Source organism: Hermetia illucens, chromosome 2 (assembly GCF_905115235.1).
Source record: "Hermetia illucens chromosome 2, iHerIll2.2.curated.20191125, whole genome shotgun sequence".
Classification (NCBI taxonomy): domain Eukaryota; kingdom Metazoa; phylum Arthropoda; class Insecta; order Diptera; family Stratiomyidae; genus Hermetia; species Hermetia illucens.
In genome coordinates, this window is record NC_051850.1 from 180073121 (window position 1) to 180095736 (window position 22616).

Genomic DNA, 22616 nt, shown 5'->3' on the forward strand with positions numbered 1-22616 from the left:
TCATGTAAACAATGACGCAACCCTGTCTACCCCTAAAAAGAGTCATCCTAGCCAGAGGATGGGAACAAGAAATTAAAAATTCCACTTGTAAACTGTGATGTGAATAATAATGTGGGGCCGAGAGTTGCAGTAGAACAACAGGGATACGCTGATAAGAGATTCGATGCAGTACTGAAGTGCAAAAAGTAGATATTTTTAGATACGCATGTAGTGCCATTTTCTAATATGAACAGTTCGTAATCAGTTACAACCATTGGACCCTACCTTATCAATATTTTAGGTATTCAGGTTCTATAAATACCAAATGAAATTAGTTGAATCAAACACATGAAATCGATATCAACCGCAAACACGATAAGTAAATTTGCAAAATAATGAAATTCACTTTACGTTAGTATACTAAACTTATCTTGTAAGATACGTATTATTAAAACGTGATATCCATAATCTAAACTCATGAAATAAACAAAATATTCATCAATTGACCACAAAGTGGACAGAAAAGGACGTCAAGTGGAATACTATCATATATTTCCGACAGATTCAATTATCCAAAATGGTAGAAGTGACGCCATTTTTGCGCAAAAATTTCCATTTATCCATATTTTATCTAAGTTTTGATTACAGAAAGCTCTTTTTTATGTATGTATGCCTTCGCCCATGTCCTTGCATTCTCCTTCTTTGGGGGATTAAATTTCAAATCAGTACCACATCATTTGCATGTAGTCAGTCTCCAGGAGCTTGATTAAATTTACAGCCCCTATTGTGGGGTGCTTCAGCTGATCCATTTTAAACAAATAGCTTTCGAGAATAAAGTACGTGGATTACATTATAATAGCTGTTCACTCCTCTATTTTTTGCCTGTCATTCAAGACCTATTTAGTTTGCATATTATATCCCACAGGAGCGCATTCAGTTTTTCATGAAAATTGATCTGATTATCGTGACGTCCTTTGATTTCGTCTCTGGTTACTACCCATGCATATTTTCTTTGGAGCTTCTTCTAGCATTTGCTGAAAAGGAACTGGAGAAGAATTGGTTATATTTTATGCCATTCTAAACGCCTGGTATACTCAGCTTTAGGATCACAAACTTTTCCATATTTGAAACTTATTTCACCCTCGGGAAATCATAGCTTTTCAATGCAAGTTTACAAAAGCTGACGAAGTATGCATTGACTCCCATTGGTCTTGGTTTGTGTGCGGTGTATTAGCTTCAAATTATACTAGTCAGAACTATTAATCAGCATCAAGGAATTAGTTTGGTGTGATGTAACAAAGATAATAAAACTCTTCGCAAAAGACAAAGGACTCAATTAACTTCTTTAAGTTTAGTATGTATCCCTTTTAGTGTTCTCAAAAAACACTGGTCTCGACACATCAGTGTTCGGGATTTTTACACACTAAAATCACCCCCGCATCCCCCCTGCCCTGTAGAACCACCATGAGGTATTACATCACAGGACGGAGTCAGCTCACTCTAGTTTGGTCACCTTTCTTCTATATGCGGCGTACAAGACAGTCCTTTTCTCCTCTCCTCTGCCATTCGCAGTTTGTTCTGGATAGATGGAGTTGGCCGCATCCAAATCCTCTTGACGTGCCACCATTTTCGAGACCATATTTTCTGGTAGTAGCACCTCTCCTCCTCTTTTCCACAAATCGCGGACAGTGCAACAATAGGTGGTCTGAATCCTCTGGGACTCCATCGCAATTTGGACAATCGAGTGAGGCCTCCAGTTTAAACCTATGCAGGTATTCACGGTATCCTCCGTGCCCCGTGAGAAACTGGGTGAGATTATAATTAATCTTATAATCCCGATTATAATTAATCTCATTGTGTCGTCTCTCTAACCACTCCTTGATGGCAGGAATGAGCCTGCGAGTTCACTGACCACCCCCCCCATTGCTTTCGCCATCTATTTATCGATCTCTCCGTCACAGCGTTCTTCGTTTGCAATAAGGGAGAGATTGGCTTCGCGTTGCATATGTTCGCCATCTCATCTGCCAAGATGTCAATGGGCATCGTTCCCGAGATGACGAATGCTGTTTCATCTGAGACACTTCTGAAGACAGAGCATAACCTCAGGCCTCCCCTGCTGTAGATTGCACTCAGTTTGTTAGCGTTAACTGACGTCCGCAATGCCTCCGTCCAAACTGGGGTCGCATAGAGCCTGATTGAGGTCACCATCCTGCCTATAAGCAACCTAGAGACATAACGTTGCGCTCCCACCTTCGGCATCATCCTTTTCAAGGCCATACTTGCAGTGGAGGATTTGTCGCAAATATACTGCACGTGTTGCGCCTATAACTGAGCTTCCTGTCTATCACCACCCCCAAGTATTTGATGGTCGACTTGGAAGTGATGATATGATTTCCAATTCTAATAGAAGCGCTAAGAGATGTGGATCATTTCCGCAAGTGTCAAACTAGAGCTCTCTAGCCAACTGTTAATAGCATTCTGAAGGAAAGAAAAGATTAAGTGCATCGCTATACGTGCACACCCTCTGAAACACCGTACTTCTGGGGTCCGTCATCATGGTCATACCAGAGCCTCCTTTCAGCTAAATATCTATCGACGATAACAGCGAGATAGGACGGAATACCAACTTTGGCTAGGGATTTCGGTAATAAATTCCAGGGTTACTACCACGCAATATTTGCTGATGCTACACTTTCCGTGAATTACATCTTCGGTCAATCCAGTAACCAATTTGATGGCATCAATGGTTGATCTGGCTTTACGGAACCCAGACTGCCGATCTAAAACGCCGCCTTGGCTCTCAACATCAGGGAGTAATCTACTACAGATTACCCGCTCTAACATTTTCTTCACAGTGTCCAAAAATCACCTGGGGGTTTACCGGGCTTAGGTAGAATGACAAACTTCTTTACGTCCGCTTCTGAGCCTAGCTCCTTAAAGCATTTCTTCTTGCTTCGCTGTATGGCGAACTTGAGGGTTTTGGGACTGCCTTATAGGCGCGCTCTTTTTGATCAACTCTACCAACCACCCTCTGAGTCGCTCTTCTGTCTCGGTGGCAGGCTGATCGAAGGCTGGCCAGTTCACCATTCCACGAGTAGTTTGGTCTTCTACTGGGAATGAGCACCTCCTAGGCATTAATGGGTCACTTGCTTTGGCTATGCATTGCGCCACATGGACGGCTCTTTCCGTAGAGGCGTCAGCTTTATCTAACCACACCTTTATCAAGGTCTGCTCATCCAAAGCTTTTTTAGACCAGCCTGGAATCTTTCTCGGTTTCGGGCATGATGGGTGCACTGTGGCTCGACACTGGGTGAAGCGTTCGTTGACGTACCAGAACATACCACGCGCATGCCAGAGCTGACAAAATTCAGGTCTACAACTGAGCCTGACCCCCCTTTCTGGAAAGTGTTTCCAGCAACTTCGGTAGCCAAAACTATGCCAATCTGGCCAAAGGCTTCTAATAAACTGTGTCCCCTTGCATTTGGTTCTTTGCTACCCCACTCTAGGGCGCAAGCATTGAAATCACCAGCAATCACCTTTGGACTTCGTCCTCTTGCGTCGAGAACAAGATTATTAAGCATTTGCTCAAATTCAGACAGTGTCAAACTTGGTGGGGCGTAGCAGCTGTATACATATATACCACTTATTTTCGTTCACATAAAGCCACTGGCTGCCGGACTTGGAGTACATTTTATGGCCTGCCGACCGCAAGACCATATCGCCGCTCCACCAGTCGAATCTGACCCATATGCCACTGTGACGGTTTCTATACGGTTCACTTATGATGGCAATTTCCATCTCAGATTCGAACGATTTTGATCAACTCTATCAGTTTTGCCCACGCTGGATCTTTTCAGCTCGAACAGGAGATGCCTTTCTGGGTTCTTCGGATTCTGTTCACATTTCCGCTCAGATCTTTTAGGTCGGGATCAGCTTTGACCTTTTTGAGTATCTCCGCGTAGGACAGATTGCCCTTCCTGGAGATAATAATCGCATCTAGACGAGTTCGCACTTTGGCTTTTCGTTTCACTTTTTTGTTGGTAACTTTAGTTCATCCACCGTTTTCGTTCGTCTTGGGCTTCGCAAGGCTGGTCGAGTTTCCTACATTCGCTGTACGCTTTCCTCCTTCTGAGCTATTGGTGCTGGTTTTCAGAATCTCCTGTCCGGCTTTTTTTCTCTTAGGCGCCTACTGATTATTTAGAGGATCCCCTCTCTTTCACGTACACGTTTAGGCCGCCGTGATTCGATGGTAGTACGGTTAGGCGTCATTTAGGTCGCTTGTGACACTGTTGGCACAGCGGGATTCAGCGCATCCTTATTATTATTTTCCACCATCTGCGATCTATTATAAAAGACTCTAATAGCCCTAACCATATTTTCTATGGTTTGGTGCACGTTGTGCTTGTCCTTGATAAACTCGGACAGCTCAACTATTTTTGCCCCAAGCTGGGTGAAAGGTAATTCCTCCGGATCGGGACTCTGCTCCCTATAAGCCCCGGCTGGGTTACTCCTTTTATACGCTCTTTCACTTTTGGCATTTATTGACCTTGCCTGTATTTTATCCTTCATCATCTTTAGTATTGGTGGAGATCTCAAAGTTGACGAGCTTCTTTTGAATGGATCCCTTCCTTGTTCCTGGAGCACTTCCTGCTGTTGCGCATGTTGAACATATGCGGTGGGTGTTGTCATGGTTTTTGTCGTCTAAAAATTAGCCTTCAGTTCATCTTTGTTTGGTCTTATTACTGGTGTTCTCGGTAAGGTCGTACTTGGCTTGAACATCTCCTTCTCCAGATCCAAATCACTTGTAACATTATATGCCAAGGTGGCCAAGTTGTCCACTACCAAGGCACTGCGGTCGTGGGATATCGACGACCGGGAGCCCGCTTGCCCACTCCCAAAAGCCGCCGGTACTGGGGTTCCGAGCCCCTGCACCGTAAGTTTCCTCCTTCTCTCGTCTTCCATGCTGGTTTTATGTTCTGGGTATCCTTCCCCTAGCCATTTTGATCCACGCACCAGAGATGAGCAAACACTAGCCCATGCACTGTTAGAAAAGAAAAGTGCATGAACACATATTTACACATGAATAGGTATGCCCCAATCCGCCAACTTGGGTCGCACCTGATGGGAGGTCTGGCCACTCCTCACACTCCTCTGTCTGTCCGTATGTCTGTCTGTCAGTCACACGCATTTTTCTCGGAGACTCTAGCAGCGATTGATACCAAATTTTGGTGGGAAGGTGGAAACTGTGAACGCTCACGCATACAGTAAGTTACATTCTGTTACGTCAAATATAAGGGGAGGTCCCCATACATGCAAAAGGGGGGTGTACATTTCTTTTTCACCAAATATAGCCATGTGGGGCGTCAAATGAAAAGTCTCGGTTAGTAATTTCCGAAGTTGGCCTTAATTTTGACTTTTGTTGGAAATGCGGGAGTGCAGGGGGTCGAAAGTGATCATTTATTTAACGGTGCCATTCTCAAAAACTGCCCAACCGAAAAATCTGAAAAAAATCAAGAGGCTGCCACTATATGGTGGCTAGGCTCCGAAGTACCTTGCATACCGATATCCCTTCAAATAAAGTTAATTGTAGTATATTACTATGATTTTCAGTAGTTGGCTGCACAACCCCCCTTAAGTTCATCCTAGGACCACGAAATTTTCCAGCAATGTAGGCTATAATATTGAGCTTGATCCTAACATTGCTTGCCATTTCCCCGTGCTTTCGTTGATAACGTCCTAATATACATTTTTGTTGTGTGACAGCCACCACTTGGTGAGAAATAATAGAATTCAAACAACCGCATGTAGAGGTGCTACTGGCACTCTACAGTCCTGCCCAGCAGATGCCCTCAATGGACTTTTGTACTGGACCTCCATTTTAAATACATACCAGCGTGCAGTGCTGTCAGATAGTGCAACTTCGGATGTTAAACAGCGAAGCCTTACGACCATAATAACATTCTGGACAAAGTACTTCGGGAAATCTGGATATTCCGAACGGATTATTAAATTTTGATGCGGTCTTTGCAGTCAGGTAGAGTGGAGACTAACGACATGTTGCAAAATTAAGATAAAATATTTTTCGCAGACAGATTACAGTTGTGTCTGTGGAGTCGGATTTTCTCGGACCCGCGTAGTGTAGTTGACTCATACTATCTTTCAGAATTTTCTAGTATATTCCTCCAGCGAAGGTACTGGCGACACTGAAAGTTTGCCGATGCTGCTCAGTGTACTCAATGGCAACGTCCTCCTGACTGGTGGGTTAGTGCAGACTGGGTGGCATGCTCAGAGTCACCGTAGTCTGAGTTTCCTGTCATAGGAACATAATATAGAGTGGAATGATCAGCCTGAAGGACTGGTCAGATGGACAATCCCACGTGAGCGCAGCCGCCGTCCTGTTAGCAACAGTGAGGGGTGGAATCTACTCGAACTATTTAACGGCCACTTCTTTTTTCTTCAGCCTTTGTCCCGTTCCTATAATCAAATCCGATTGCAAGAGTTTTTGGGCCAGATACATAGAAATGTGAATTCCGACGGTTTTCACGGAGCACTGGCCTATAGGATCTAAGCGGCCAGACTTCAGATAGCGAATGCTCACGACCTACGTCAAGTCGAAGAAGATTCAGCTTCCTATAATCAAATCCGATTGCAAGAGTTTTTGGGCCAGATGCATAGAAATGTGAATTCCGACGGTTTTCACGGAGCACTGGCCTATAGGATTTAAGCGGCCAGACTCGTCATACCTTATAATTCACATTGGCAGGAGGAGTGAGAAAACTTTATGCACTTCCGCTGCTCTATCTAGAGTGAGGCTACCACCACTAGACAAACGAGTTTTAACAACCCTAAAAAGATCTTTGGAATCAGTTTGGGGTAGCTGTTACCCTTCGCAAATGGTATGAGCCAGTCAGATTCTGCTCCTCTTGCATCTTGTCATGGTCTTAGGAATTTGTGGCATCAAAACGGCGCACTGCAAAGCTTATTTAGCTCCTCGGAGCGTCCGCTGAAATCTACTTACTTAATGGATTTTAAGATACTTTTCAAACTTGGTCCACATTGCAACTCGGCACCGTATCGACGTCCAGAAGGCTAAGGCCTTCAGTCGTTCATCCTTTTGGTAATTTCTACTTTGAAATATTTAGTTTAAGGATGTGACTTGATCCTGAGTGAGCTTGAGTTATCATCTACTGCATGATGAGATGCAACTCGTTTATTAGTTTTATTTTGCGGCATCTTCGAGGATAGCTATCCATATTCAAATGAGGCGATTTAGAGTGTGTTATCCTTCATTTCCGCTGCAAAACATACGGCCTCGTCGTGGGTGATCTAGTATAATTGTAATTGAGAAAGATTTCTGAAGATTTATGTATGTCTCCTTTTCACTCCTTCCGTCCATAGTCCTTTTTCTGTATCGCTATTTATTCTCTATTTGACTTTCAAAGAAATTATACTTCAATTTCATTATCACCACAATTAATAGAGTGCAAGTGATAAGCCTATAACAGCGGGACACCACAAAGATAACCGCAAACATCTATGACGGCCGGAATTTCAACCCGGGTCTGACGCTCAATCAACTCAGCTATCGCACGGTCAAAAAGATCTTTGCACTGAGAGTATGGTATGAAGGCTACTGACTGGCGCCGGTATCGTGGTCGGAGCTTTTTGTTGACTCAATGCCCAAGGGGTGTCGAATAGGTATCGCATCCACTGAGGCCGCATTCGGAGTGGAATGCTTTTACACGTGACCTTGCTCTATGAAGCTTTGTTTGCGGTCATTAAGTCAATCCACTTCTTAAAAGGAGTTTGGAGGTACGATAAAAGGGGTGGTACTCATGTGAAAGCCTTCGGCTACAATTTCTTTCGTTGATAGTTGAACCAGAAGCTCTCACAGAGGAGTTCAACTTGGGGTCAAGGAAGTGCACGTGCCTAGCACGTCTAGGAACCATAGGTAATTGGAATTACCTTTCATATATGATATTAGATACAGGAGATATCTAGTCGATCGGCTCTAGATATTTCCTCGAATTCAAATGAGACCCCATTCAGTTATGGTATCACTTCTCAATATTCACTTGAATTAAATCGGAAAAGGTCCCCTGCATTGTTCATATTAACTAACTATTTTTCATCCCCCAAAAATTTGTGTGAGTTTTCCAGCGGAATTTAATCTCATTCACGTTTTTTGAACAAGATAAAGAATATGAATACCACAAGCCCCTAAGATTAATCTATTATATCAACATTTAGGAGCTATTACGGAGGCACGTCCTTTAATGCAAAGCTTCCCATATGTGGACGCTAACTTCTGATAAGTCACAAACGTGAATCAGAGCTCATATCACTCCAAAAGTACAAGTTTTTCCGAACTACGCATTTTGTCACTGATAAGGCGGTAGTTTCTACTTTTCGGGTGATTACCACTATCAGATACAATGAAATTGCATTCTACCCCATGTTGTTCACTTTTAATCTTATCTGAGAAAGTTTTGTACAATTTAATACAGAATTGTTTAGATAATCTTTCGCTATAGCAATTCTTATCTTCTGGTCTTGGCATTGAGCTTTTATCGGATGCGTCCAATCAATCAATCCAATAGAGGTGCAGCGGCTAACTCCGTGGATATATTTACAGAAAGATATGATTTACTACCGAAAATTGCTCGGAAAATTAGATTAGTGACTATCTAAACTCAAGGGAGCATACATTTCAATCCGAATATCTGATCTGCTCCTAAAAATAGATACTTCGGTGTAATTGGGGCTCCAAACGTCCCACTGACAAAAGTTCTAAAGAGTATCTAGTTGCTGACAATCTGAGAAGCGTGCGGTTCGTCTGAACGTTGCGTGTACGTCTGGTATCCAAAATTACTGTTGACCTTCTTGAAGGTGAATCTAATGGACTTTCGTACGAAAGATATTCAAAATTCATCTTTCTAGGAGGGGAAAATAGCAATGATGACGTCTAATGTTGACGAATTCGCCGCCAGCAATTTAGGCAAATTAGCGAGAAATGTACCGTCAAGGGCATGCGTTAATAGAAGTCTTTGGTGATATTTATATCGTCTGGAAGCTTTTCCACTTGCTTGGGGACATATTCTCGTTGTCAACATGGTCTAAATAATGGGAGAAGTCATTGCTCTACATAAATTTGGCACGGTAATAGCCGTAATAACTGCGGAAGCAGATACTCTATGAAATGTTCTACAATGGTTTATTTGTCTAGGAAAAGATAATAGGAACTTGTTTGAACTAGATATCAATTTAGGTAGACTGACTCGTTCTAGTATTTCCTGGTTTCCAGTCCTAAATTTGATTAACTCAAATTGTCATTAATTTATAAAATAGAAAACGTCATGCAAACATCAATGATTAGGCAAATTTTAAAATTTTCCGGCAAACAAATAATTTTTTCAATTTTTTCAGGAAAAATGTCGAGCATTAAGGAAAGCCTTTTGACGGAAGTTGCCGAGACTCTTCCATCCGCTGGCAATAAGGTAACTGTTGTTGGTATTGGTCAAGTAGGAATGGCCTGCGCCTTCAGTATTTTGGCACAAGGTGTATCAAATGAACTATGTCTAGTCGATTGTATGGCCGATAAACTTACTGGTGAAATGATGGATCTTCAACACGGTTCCAACTTCCTTAAGAGTCCAAAAATCACCTCAGGAACTGGTAAGCAATTCAAGTTTTTGACTAAGCAGGATCTGTATCACTAATGATAACTCCGATTCTAGATTACGCTATCACCGCCGGATCTCGCCTCTGTATTGTTACTGCTGGAGCTCGCCAAAGGACTGGTGAAAGCCGATTGGATTTGGTCCAACGTAACACTGACATTTTGAAGGGAATCATTCCTAAACTAGTCGAATACAGTCCAGATACTATTATTTTGATGGTTTCTAACCCAGTTGACATTATGACTTATGTCGCATGGAAATTGTCTGGCTTGCCAAAGAATCGTGTCATTGGATCTGGCACCAATTTGGATTCGTCACGTTTCCGTTTCCTTATGTCTCAACGCTTGGGTGTTGCACCAACATCTTGCCACGGATGGATTATGTAAGCCTTTTAATCTCAATTTGTCTTAAGGATTCTAATTCGTCTATCAAAATTCTTTTTCCAGTGGTGAACATGGTGATACTAGTGTACCAGTATGGTCTGGTGTTAATATTGCTGGTGTACGATTGAGGGAAATCAACCCAACTGTTGGTACCAGCGAAGATCCAGAAAAATGGAATGAATTGCACAAACAAGTTGTTAACAGTGCTTATGAAGTTATCAAGCTAAAGGGTTACACCTCATGGGCCATTGGTTTGAGCTGCTCTGCACTTGCTTCAGCTATTCTTAAGAACACTAACAATGTACACGCTGTTTCAACATCAGTCTTAGTAAGTATATTCAGATTATTTATTTAGAGCTGAAAAAATATCCAAATTGGCGATTTCGTCAGGTAGCACGGGTATACTCAACAGGTGCTATCACCGTACGGTGCGGCGTTAGCACCTGATGAGTATTCGCACGGTAATGGAAGAAATCCTCATTTTAAATATGTTTTATCTAAGTTTTGAAGATACAAGAATATAAAAGAAGGAGATACGTTTGTTACGAAAAGCTAGTAGATCAGGAGGTTACATCGCGTGGCCTACAGCAGTTACTTCCGGGCTCAAGTGTGACTTTTTCACCAAATTTTTGAAAATTTAGAAAGGACTCTGTAGATTTCACTATTGGTTGAAACCGAAAATATGATATATTAGGCTATTTCCTCATATGCTTCTAAAATTTGTAGAAAATTCTTTAAATTGTCATTTGAAAGAAATAACTAAAAATCGCTTTAAAAAATGAGCGCAATTGCTAAAACTTCCTCAATGACATGCCCATTATTGTCAAAAGTAATAAGCCCTGAAATCAGATTCTAACCTTATCCCACAACATAGACGACTTGTAGTTTCATCCGAGGCAGGGACAATTCATCATTCGCTGCCACATCTATGTCCTAGGAACAGTGTCACAGGTCGCCGGTTGTTACTTTTTTTAAAGATTGAGGGGTCCTAAGTCCTCACTCGCTTGATCTCGGACCAGACCAAATGGGAAGTAGCTTATTCCTTCTTTTTTTGGGTCCACGGACCCCTCATTTAGGGTTTAGCACCCAAACTCCAAAAATATTAGGCGAAGACGGCTTTACGGTTTCTTAGCAGGGCACATGCAAATCGCCAGACGTTGCCACACCTCTGTCCTGGGAACAGCGTAACCGAAGTGGTTGCCAGCTGTTATTTGCCTTGTCAATTATAGTTGAGTAAATTGAGTTCGAAGGAAAGCTGAATTTGGTTTAAGGATCGTGGGAGCCACATGTCGCCATCCATTTGACGACGAATGGGATCGATTGGGAAAAACACACCCAATCAAAACAACGGTGATTCGATTCGCTAAGTTGTTTTTGTGGCTATGATAACGAAAATGAGGATTTAGACTGCATCTGGTCCTTTACGATTGTTGTCTTAGCTTCATGTCTTTGATGGCTTGTGCGGTCTACACCTCAATTTACTCTCCAATTTCGAGTCATAGTAGACTATCACATCAGACGTTGCAGAGGATAGATACCAGAGCTACCTTCTCCATTATTCCTCACAGGAAAAGTTAAGAATTTTTTAGAATTGAAGACGTCCGTTACGTCCAGCGAAAAGCAGGGTTTGAATTATCATGAATAAGAACGCTTCTTCTAATTCCTTTACCGTCAAGAATGGGCAGTTTGTAGCACGTCTTTCTTCATTGGTAGGGTCTATTCTGATAGGGTGGACAGAAAAATAAAAATAGCTGCATTCCCGGAACAATTTGATCGATAAGCTCCGAGTTTTAAGGCCATTACTTTTGAGATTGGACAAATAGTGTGCTTTTGCCTGTGAATTTTAGTAGCGGACCTCCTCTATTCCGGCTTTGTATCCAACGTATTTGAGGCTTATCTCATATTATCCCCTCGCAGTTCCTTTACAAACTAGTAAGTGGCAAAATTAGGCGACTTTCCATGGCGGAGTCTAAGGCTTTCGTTACGTCTAATAACAATCCACCAACATCTCTCTCACCCGTATTTGCGTTTTGCGGCTTATTTATCCATTTTGAGAGCTTCGGAGAATTTGCCTACATCGAGTTTGCCGACATTCCGTAGATATTCGTCTGATATCAGGACATTGAGAGGAGCCATTCACCACTTCTTCAACGAGGACTCTCTATTCCATATTCCGGGTTTCATCCTCCAAGCCATCGAGCTTTCCCTGAAAAGCTGGGGCAGACAGACAAACAAGGTTGTTCCCCACAATGAAACCAGATGAAACTGCCTTCTCGTCCATGTCCTTATATTCTCGAACCCTGATGACTGCATATTCATATATAGCAATACTACGATAGTGAAGCCGTTCTCTCTATACTGCATGCTGAGGCGAAACAGGTCAAGTTAGTTATCTCGTTTGCCACATGTCCGATCAGGTGGCGAGTAGTTGAACTTCTGAACACACTCGCTAGCAGAATGTTGCTGAGGCTATTTGGCTTTCCACTTCTAGCAGCTATTCTTTGAAGGCCTAGCATCATTCCGAATCAGGAATTTAGGTTAGATCGACTTCCCGCATGCTACGCTCTTTGCAGAAAGCATAGCATTTGAAACACTGAACCGTCTTCCCCCATATACTACAGACGATCCAGTTTATCTTTATTTTCCCACCATCGAGAAGTTGCTTCATTGTTTCCTCAAGGCCGCCGACTATAACTAGTTGATGCCTTCCGGGATTCATAGATGTGATTCTTGATATTGATTGCATCTGGGTAGGCTCATCTGCTTCCTCTACTTCTTTCTTGTCTAGAATAAATCTCAGATCACTTTTTTGAAAGGTGGGCATCGATTGGAGGAAATGACTGTTTTCGCTTCCCCATTTAATAATATTACCTTTTTGTGAGGACACAGAGATTTTCGCACGTGCCTCGACTCAATAGTCAAACATGATGAGTGACACAAGCCTTCCTTTCTTCTTCAAGGCAAAGTGGTGGTGGCCATGCGGGGGCCCATCCCAACCTAATTGTTTGTCTTCCTGCCGCTTCAAATATTATATAATGATGGGCAACCCTATTCGAAGTTCCACTTTAAAATAAATTTCCGAAAGATACCTCCCAACGTTAAATTTGATGAGAAGGGGTATCCAACCGTGGTTTGCCAGGGTGACTTTTCTTATGTTATTTTAGCTTGACTAGGATATGATAGGGCCCTTACAGTGCTGTTTAACTCACATTATTACTGTTGTATTTTCTAAGTTTTTTCTTTTTGGGTTTTTGATACCTTGACTTATCGCCAGACAAAATCACTCTTGAACATCATAATGTCAAATCTACCTCGCTTTCCCTTCATCGATCGGCTTGCTTTTTATTCAACTCCGCTACGATGGTCTTCCAACAGCTTCGCTGCCGCGTTAATGATCCCGGAGTTCTTCGATCTCCATTCGGCATTTTATCATCCACGAAGGTACTTCGTAAAATAGTGATGGTAGCCTTTACTTTCTTTAATATCGCTCCACACTTGCTGAGCAGCCTTCCCCTCTAGTTTCGGTTGCAAGTTGCTATCTCTGCAGTCGCCTTAGATTAGCGAGGAGGTCACGCATTAGTTAATACAACTCTTGATGGGAATTTATGTTTAGAGCGCTTGTCAGGAGTCCATCTCTAATACGCCAGCATTCGTAACTCCATGACGTCGTAGCGTTAAACTTGCAGGCTTTCCGATACTATTTTGTGGACGAAGGCAGCTGTAAAATTAGTTTAAGAGCCATTTCCATGGGATGCCACTTCAATGTACTACCTTTACAGAATGCCACAACTGTCAGTTCATATGCAGATTACTTTTAATCGTTCATGCCAGGTCGTCATTGATTATGTTAGTTCACAGTAGAAGAGGAATGCGAGCGTCTCGGGAGGTCCTGAAAGAATTGAAACGTATTTCAGTGGACTAAGAACGATAGCACCTAGGCGTGATTGACGCGCTATGAACAACCAGGAAATCTGCCGAACTGGATGTCTCCGTCATTAGGCAGAATTTCGATGACTAGTCTCACTTCCTATCTCTTAAGCTGCTCACTATGGTGGATGAATTTATATTTACCTGACCTGTTGTTGATCTGATTATTGATTGGGCAGGTTATTGTCAGAATTGGCCTTGGTATCTATCAATTCAATTAGAAACACACTGTTGCTTTCAAGGAGTCTCTCCTGGACTCATAGAAAAGAGCCTGTTCTACAGAAGCTTTCTGTTTGAAACCGACCCCCATATGAGGGTGTTTCTTGCCGAAAGTTTTTCCGAGTACAATAATAATGAGCCATAATATAAGAGTCTTAAGTCCAAGGATTCTAATTTACTTAGCTTGGTATGTACCTCGACTTCAGCATCGTTATCGCATACTGTGGGCATTTTGGAAAAACCGACCTTTCCATATACTAGAGTAAAGAATCATTACCGAAATTGCTGCTGTATGGTAATTGTAATGACTTCATGGATTGAGCAATGACCAAAAGAACCATCAGAATTGGGCGGAGTCAACCAAGAGGGCAGAGCAACCTCAATAACCTAAAAAGTGCCGAAATTGACCATCAAGTTCTGCCTGCAAATACTGAAGCTTAATGGAAGTATCGATACAAGCTTGCATGCCTCTTTGCTAACCAGCCGGAAATGAGCAGAGGAAGTCGTTGGTAAGCAGGGATGGGAACAGCAAAAGCCGCGCTTCATGAAAATCAAGCCTGGGGAACATCGATTGAGGTTATGATTTATCATGGATCTTTCTATTTCAACTGCTCCAAGCGCGCGTGGTTTTTTATAATTTTCAGTTTAACTGCACGTTGGTTTCCCGCTAGTTTACCGAGACATTCCTTTCTTTCGTTTTTCAAGTTTCGATGCATTCCCACTTACCGATTAAAGAACGCGTCTAATTTTGTAAAATGGTTCGTGAAGGACTGAAGTGCTCAAAATCGTCCTCCCTCATTCCTGAGCCTCGCTAGCACAGAAGCATGCAAGCTTATGTCGACGGGTACCTACAGTATTTTTGGACGGATTTTCATGGTCAATTTCGCTATTTTTTTTATGTTTTTGGCATAGCACTCCCTCTAGTTCTACTTTAACTAACTTTGATGCTCATAACTCCAAAATTTGGAAGCAGCCTCCCTCCGCAAAGGGAGTCCAGCCAATGCAGATCAAGCTTTTCTGCTATCACAGAAGTCCAAGGGTATTCCCTGCTTTTCTGGATTTTTAGGTCGAGAGAAAAGCTATTTGCTTCTCGGATTCTTAGGCTCATAGACGAACTATACTGTATAATGAAATTTACGAGATTTAGATGGTCAAATGGCCATCCTGAGTGGCCAAGATGACCTAGAGGGAAAAACTATCGGAAAACCTAAACGAAATTGGCTAAGTGGACCGTGGAGGTCTGCCCGCAAATACTGAAGCTCCATCAAGGCACTCGGTTGACACATTCTTGCACGCCTCTTTGCCATCCAGGCCCCACGTTGGCGCTCTATAGGCTACTGTGACGTCATGATTTAAAGTGCCTGAATTAAATTGTTATTTGCTGTCGAAAACATGAAACGTGGTGGAATTTTTATAGGGGTTCCTTCTTCGCTAGTGTAATAATCACTTACCTGTGATCAGATCATTCCTGTGCTTGATTGCTTGTTGAACATCACCCTAAACCCACTGGGATCCACCTATTGCGAGAAAAAATATAATCAACCCCACATAGAAATTTGCAATTTGGGAATATTTGGCCTCTTATTCAGGTTGGATTTGGTTCCAATACAGACTTAATCAACGATATCGCGTCTTATTCTATCAGCCAACAACACACTCGCAAACGCTTCTACTCTCTTCGACCTTCAAAACTTCACTCCCTGAAATTCCTCTCATCAGTCCCAGTTTCCGGTCCACTCCCGTTGATCAGCTGTTCCTTTATGAATAGCTCCCGTTGCCGCTCATATTGTCTTCAACTGTCATAGTTCATGTTGCCAGCAAAATCTGTAGTATGTTGACGGATGCGGTAGATCATTCTACTCTGTCACGATCAATTCGCCCGAATGCATTCAATAGTGCACAACATGCGGCAAAATTTAAGGTAATTGCACATTATAGAATGCATTATTTGATCAAATTAATCCCGAAAAAGACAAATGAAATTCTGCTCCGGTCACGAAGCTGCGGACACTAGAACTGACGCAAAGATATTTATTCGATATTTCAGATCAGATCCTCTCTTTAAGGATTCGTTTCCTTGTTGTATGATTATATTTGATGTTTCTATCAAATTGATGGTTAGAACCTCTTTAAAAAATTACTTAATCCTCTCTTTTTCTTTCAGGGTGAACATGGCATCGACAAGGATGTTTTCCTATCAGTTCCATGCGTCCTCAACGCCAACGGTGTCACCCATGTTGTTAAGCAACTCTTAACCGAAACTGAGATTGCGCAGCTCCAAAAGTCTGCCAACTTAATGCATGAAGTACAAACTGGCCTCAAATTTTAAACTATTTATTCAACTAATGCATTAAAGTTAAGCATCCATTGCTTTACTTTAAAAAAACTTTATCTTTGTTTATTACACATTTGCCATTTAAATGGAATCTTCATTTCGAATTATGTCATAATATGTATTTTTTGAGAATATTTCATAGTTGAAAAAGTATTATTTTACCAGGTCTTTTATTTTTTGGATTTAGACGAGCCAAAGTTTTTATTGTATGCTTTCTTTTCATACATCTTAGAAGATAATATAAATTATTTCAAATCATGAATATATTTTTAAGATCAATAAACACGCTAGTATTCAATCATGGCTTTTGTTTTCAATTTTTCAACATTTTAGATACCTTTTTATTCTGTATTATACTTTCACTAAACAAATTAGAAAAAAAAGTTACAAATATTGAAAGCTGGGACAGAGAAACTTGGCTTCCAGTACGACTTAATACTAACCACACCTACCTCAGAAAAGGCATTGTCGGAAGCTGCAAAGATGTCCAGTCCATCTAATTGTCAAAATCGAGATACATCGCAATTAGCAGCAATTGATTAGGACCTTGCTAGTGTTCGTAGCATTTCTGCGATAAAATGCTACTGGAACGTGTGCTGAAATTGATAAAATTACGGAAAAAATTAGGCTAATAGACATTGCTCTGGATTGTAAGCAATCAAATGAAAAAAAAAGAAACAAATTAAGCATTTCAGTGTATCTTGTTGGTATAAAATGATGCATGTACAAGTAAATTAGAGGATAAACAATTATATCTAAGCTATTCTCAGTTTGGAGCACTTGTGTCCGTTTTTCATTCGATGGTTGTTGATTTTTCAAACCAATCTTAGACTATATCGATTTTTGCACATTGATAAATTTTTTATAAACGTTACTTATTCTAAATACTATTACTATTAGGCAAATTTCTAGGACAAAAAAAAATATTTCAAAATTTCTTTTAACTGATATTTTAGTTACTATGCACCGCCCGTGTAACTATGCTACAAAGAAACAATAAAAAGATATTTGAATATTACGAATATGAAGTGACTTAACAAATTTTTATAATTTTTTATTTGCACATGTTTGTTAATTCTTTAGTAAAAATGATTCCAGAGTGAATTTTTTTTTGGGGTGGGGTAGGCGAAGGCATTTACGCACAGAGTGTTGGACTCCCGCAACGGTACGTCGTCGGACTACCAACCAAACACCATCCATCGTCAGAGAGTAGCCTGGAAACATTTATCACCTTACTTTGGGCTAAATCCCGAACTCTCCCCCGCCTTGCGGAGCCCTTAAATCAGGAAATTAGTTTCACCAACGGGAGGGGCGAGAAGGAAGCGAACTGTCCTTTCAAGGAATCCTCTGCTATCCGGCTCCTCCACCGGTCTATTTCTATCTTCTTTGCAACGGGAAGGACCCAAACGTAATGGGCACGGTGACTCCACTTTTCAGCTCTCCTCAGTATCTCCTCGACAATGTTGTCTGCAGAGATCCCCTGCGTATAAATAGAGTTGCTGGTGAATCCCATCCCACCTTGAACAAAAAGAGGTGTAATGGGTGTTGTCCACAACTAGATTGCAAAACACACAATCCGAAGATCGTGCCTTTCCAATAACGTGCAGGTAAGATTAAAAATCTCCGTGTCCACTTAAGAACTGGGTAAGGAAATAGTCAGTTTTACCATACTTCCGATTCAGCCACCCACCTACGTTGCCAATAAGTCGCGCAGTCCATCTGTCTCTAATTTCATTTTGCCAAGAGAGTCGCTACTCATCTAGGGTGAGTTACCGTTCTTCACGAGCAACCACCTCCTTTGGCTCTTCTCCCCTTGCGCCTATATATGCCTTGAGGCTCCTTAGCAAGAAGGGCAACGGGGATCACTCCCGCGATCACCATCACGGCCGGTTCAGAGACAGTGCGGTATGCAGACGCCAACGCTCCCCGTCTCTGTACTTGCGCGAGATGCTTACGATATACCTATTTGCCAAGAGCGTCAATCCATACCTCTGCACCCTAGAGCCGGAGAGACTACGTTGAACTCATTAGGAGACGTCGCCTGCTAGACGTGGGATCCCCGATATTTGCCATTAGCCTACTTAACGCCGAAACTCCAGCTGCAACCTTGTTCACTACTGCTTTAATAAAAAAGCTCATCTTTGAGTCAAGAGTCAGTCAAAGGTACTTTACCTTTGGTTTTGACCCGATAATCTACTCGCCGAACGATATAGGACGCAGCATCGGAATTATCTTTTCAGTCAAGGTGACTACTTCGGTTTTTTCCAGTACAAGGTTGAAACCATGAACAGTAATCCATTCGCTCACCCGTCACATCAATATGCCAAATCTGCTATTCGACAGTGTGTCCAGCAACAAGTGCCGCGACATGATCTGCATAACCGACCAGGCGCAACTCTTCTGGCATGTCAAGTTTAAGTAGACTATCATAGGTAGCGTTTAAGCGGTCCCGCCCTAGGATGGATCCCAGTGTGACCTCCGAAGTGACCTCCATCCTCCTCTGACCCTCTAGCGTTTCATAGAGTAGGAGCGCTGCGGTTCCTCAGATCATCATCATCATCAACGGCGCAACAACCGGTATCCGGTCTAGGCCTGCCTTAATAAGGAACTCCAGACATCCCGGTTTTGCGCCGAGGTCCACCAATTCGATATCCCTAAAAGCTGTCTGGCATCCTGGCCCACGCCATCGCTCCATCTTAGGCAGGGTCTGCCTCGTCTTCTTTTCCTACCATAGATATTGCCCTTATAGACTCTCCGGGTGGGATCATCTTCATCCATACGGATTAAGTGACCCGCCCACCGTAACCTATTGAGCCGGATTTTATCCACAACCGGACGGTTATGGTATCGCTCATAGATTTCGTCATTGTGTAGGCTACGGAATCGTCCATCCTCATGTAGGGTGCCAAAAATTCTTTGGAGGATTTTTCTCTCGAACGCGGCCAAGAGTTCGCAAGTCTTCTTGCAAAGAACCCAAGTTCCCGAGGAATACATAAGGACTGGCAAGATCATAGGCTTGTACAGTAAGAGCTTTGACCCTATGGTGAGACGTTTCGAGCGGAACAGTCTTTGTAAGCTGAAATAATGCCACCATATATTTTGTCTTGCCTTCATTGATGTGCAGCCCAAAATCTCGCGCCGCCTGCTCGATCTGGATGAAGGCAGTTTGTACGTCACGGGTGGTTCTTCCCATGATGTCGATATCGTCAGCATAGGTCAGTAGTTGGGTGGACTTGAAGAGGATCGTACCTCTTGCATTCACCTCAGCATCACGGATCACTTTCTCGAGGGCCAGGTTAAAGAGGACGCATGATAGCGCATCCCCTTGTCGTAGACCGTTGTTGATGTCGAATGGTCTTGAGAGTGATCCTGCTGCTTTTATCTGGCCTCGCACATTGGTCAGGGTCAGCCTAGTCAGTCTTATTAATTTCGTCGGGATACCGAATTCTCTCATGGCCGTGTACAGTTTTACCCCGGCTATGCTATCATAGGCGGCTTTAAAGTCGATGAACAGGTGGTGCAACTGTTGTCCATATTCCAACAGTTTTTCCATCGCCTGCCGCAGAGAGAAAATCTGATCTGTTGCTGATTTGCCTGGAGTGAAGCCTCTTTGGTATGGGCCAATGATGTTCTGGGTGTATGGGGCTATCCGGTCTAGTAAGATAGTGGAGAATATCTTATAGATGGTACTCAGCAACGTGATACCTCTATAATTGCTGCACTGTGTGATATCTCCCTTTTTATGTATGAGACAGATTATGCCTCGTAGCCAATAGTCAGGCATTGATTCGCTGTCCCATACCTTGAGCACAAGTTGATGAATCACTTGGTGTAACTGGTCGCCTCCATATTTAACCAATTCGGCTGTAATTCCATCGGCTCCTGGCGACTTATGATTTTTTAGCCGATGAATTGCACGGGCTGTTTCTCCTAAACTTGGTGGTGGCAGCATTTGTCCGTCGTCTTCAGTTGGTGGGACCTCCAACTCGCCGATGTTCTGATTGTTCAGTAGCTCATCAAAGTGCTCAACCCATCGCTCTAATATGCCCATTCTGTCGGAAATCAGATTTCCCTCTTTGTCTCGGCAGGATGAGCATCGAGGTGTATAAGGCTTCATCCTGTTGACTTGTTGGTAAAACTTCCACGCCTGGTGCGGTTGCTCCCTGTACTTTTCTAGTCCACAGACTTGTTGGTTCTCCCAGGCTTCCTTTTTCCGTCTGTGAAGTCGCTTCTCCGCTTGACGGAGTTCGTGATAAGTCTCTGCGCGTGCCCGCGTTCTTTGAGAATGCAACATCACTCGGTATGCGGCATTCTTCCGTTCCGTTGCTAGCTTATATTCATCGTCAAACCAGCCGTTCCGACTCCTTTTGCGGCTGGGGCCAAGTATATTTGTGGCCGTATCCATGATAACGTTCTTCAGGTGGTTGTGAAGATCATTAGTTCATGCTTCATCTCCAGGTCCTCTGTTGACTGCGGTTATTGCGGCATCCATTTCTCTCTTATAGGTGTCGCGGATGGTTGTGTTGTGGATGGCTTCAGTGTTCACTCTCACCTGATTGCCAGAGGGGATTCTAGGTGGTATTGTTATTCGAGCTCGGAGCACCATGCCAACGAGATAGTGATCCGAGCCTATATTGGCCCCCCTATATATTCTGACATTCATCAAGGCTGAGAGATGGCGGCGTTCGATCAACACGTGGTCAATTTGGTTGAAAGTGGTCCCGTCTGGAGAGGCCCATGTATGTTTGTGGAGCGCTTTCCGCGCAAACCAAGTACTTCCAACAACCATTTCGTGTGACCCTGCTAATTGAATAGTCCGCAGTCCGTTATCATTTGTTTTTTCGTGTAAGCTATGGGAGCCAATGTATCGCCTGAATACGGGCTCCTTCCCTACTTGGCTGTTAAAATCCCCAAGTATGATTTTGATATCATATCTGGGACAGGCTTCGAGGGTTCGTTCTACTGCCTCGTAGAAGGTATCCTTCTCCGACTCTGCAGTCTCCTCTGTAAGGGCGTGAACGTTTATGGGGCTTATATTTCTAAACTTGCCTCGCAAGCGCAGAGTGCATAGCCGTTCGCTTATACTTTCAAAGCCGATAACAGCAGGTTTCATTTTTTGGCTGACTAAGAAACGTACTCCGAGCACATGGTTTACTGGATGACCGCTATAATATATGGTGTAGTGGCTCTTCTCCAGGAAACCGGTCCCTATCCGTCGCATCTCTTGCAACGCTGTTACATCAGCCCTATATTGGGACAGGGTATCGGCTAGCTGCTTATCAGCTTCATCTCTGTACAAGGAGCGCACGTTCCATGAGAAAATGCGCAAATCGTTGTTCCTTTGTCGTTGCCGGGTCCGTCGTTTTAAAATCCGTCCAATCCGAGGCTCCTGTTGTGGCTTCGTAACAAGTTGTTTTCCGTGTAGGGTTGTCAGCCCTACCCAACCCCCAACCTGGAGGACCAGTTGGTACAATTTGCCCCGTTTTAGGCGCGGGAGACTCGCCTTCATCCTTCTCCGTCTGCAGCTTTTCGTCAAGAAAGAGCTCCCAGCGGTCACCACGTGGAGGTGGAGATAGGGTTTGGTAGTAGAGCTGTTGGTGTTGGTTCAGCAGGCATTTCCCAGGTTTTATGCTCCATCGTGGGTACCAATCCACGTTTCGCCCCGGGACCTATACTACCCTTTGACCACCGCGGTTCCTCAGATAATCCTCCAATGTCCGTGAGAGATAGTTCGGCCCGTGGAAAATATTGTCTTAGGGAATTAAAGGCGTTTCTGACGTCAAGCACTACGAGGAGCACCATTCGTAGAATTCGGCGGCTATGTGCCTACGTTTATTGAACGGCATCCATGACTTGCATGACAGCATCAACTGTGGATCTCCCTGCTCTAAAACTGAACTGCCGTGGAGATAAGTCTTCCGCCGTGGGTATCGCTTCAGGGAGTCCACTTCTGCTGAGCGGTATGAAGACGGCAACTCTGCGTCGCCTTCCAACGAGAAGGGAAAATGTCCACTTTCAGGCAAGCGTTGAATGCGCCAAGCAACAGGTCTGGCCGATGTTGGAATACCAGATTATATCTATACCTCTGCTGGA

General features: G+C 43.1%; 1 protein-coding gene across 2 annotated transcripts in view; it reads left to right on the forward strand.

The window, feature by feature from the left end:
* LOC119648894 (L-lactate dehydrogenase) overlaps positions 1-16824 on the forward strand; it is a 31733-nt gene extending 14909 nt beyond the window's left edge. For both annotated transcript variants that reach the window (XM_038050791.1, XM_038050792.1), the window contains exons 2-5: positions 9406-9654; positions 9717-10041; positions 10106-10370; positions 16353-16824. In XM_038050791.1, the coding sequence (XP_037906719.1) occupies positions 9411-9654; positions 9717-10041; positions 10106-10370; positions 16353-16517 (999 nt within the window). In that variant the 5' untranslated portion in view covers positions 9406-9410 and the 3' untranslated portion in view covers positions 16518-16824. The remainder of the gene's footprint in view (positions 1-9405; positions 9655-9716; positions 10042-10105; positions 10371-16352) is intronic.
* The last annotated feature ends 5792 nt before the right edge of the window (positions 16825-22616 follow it).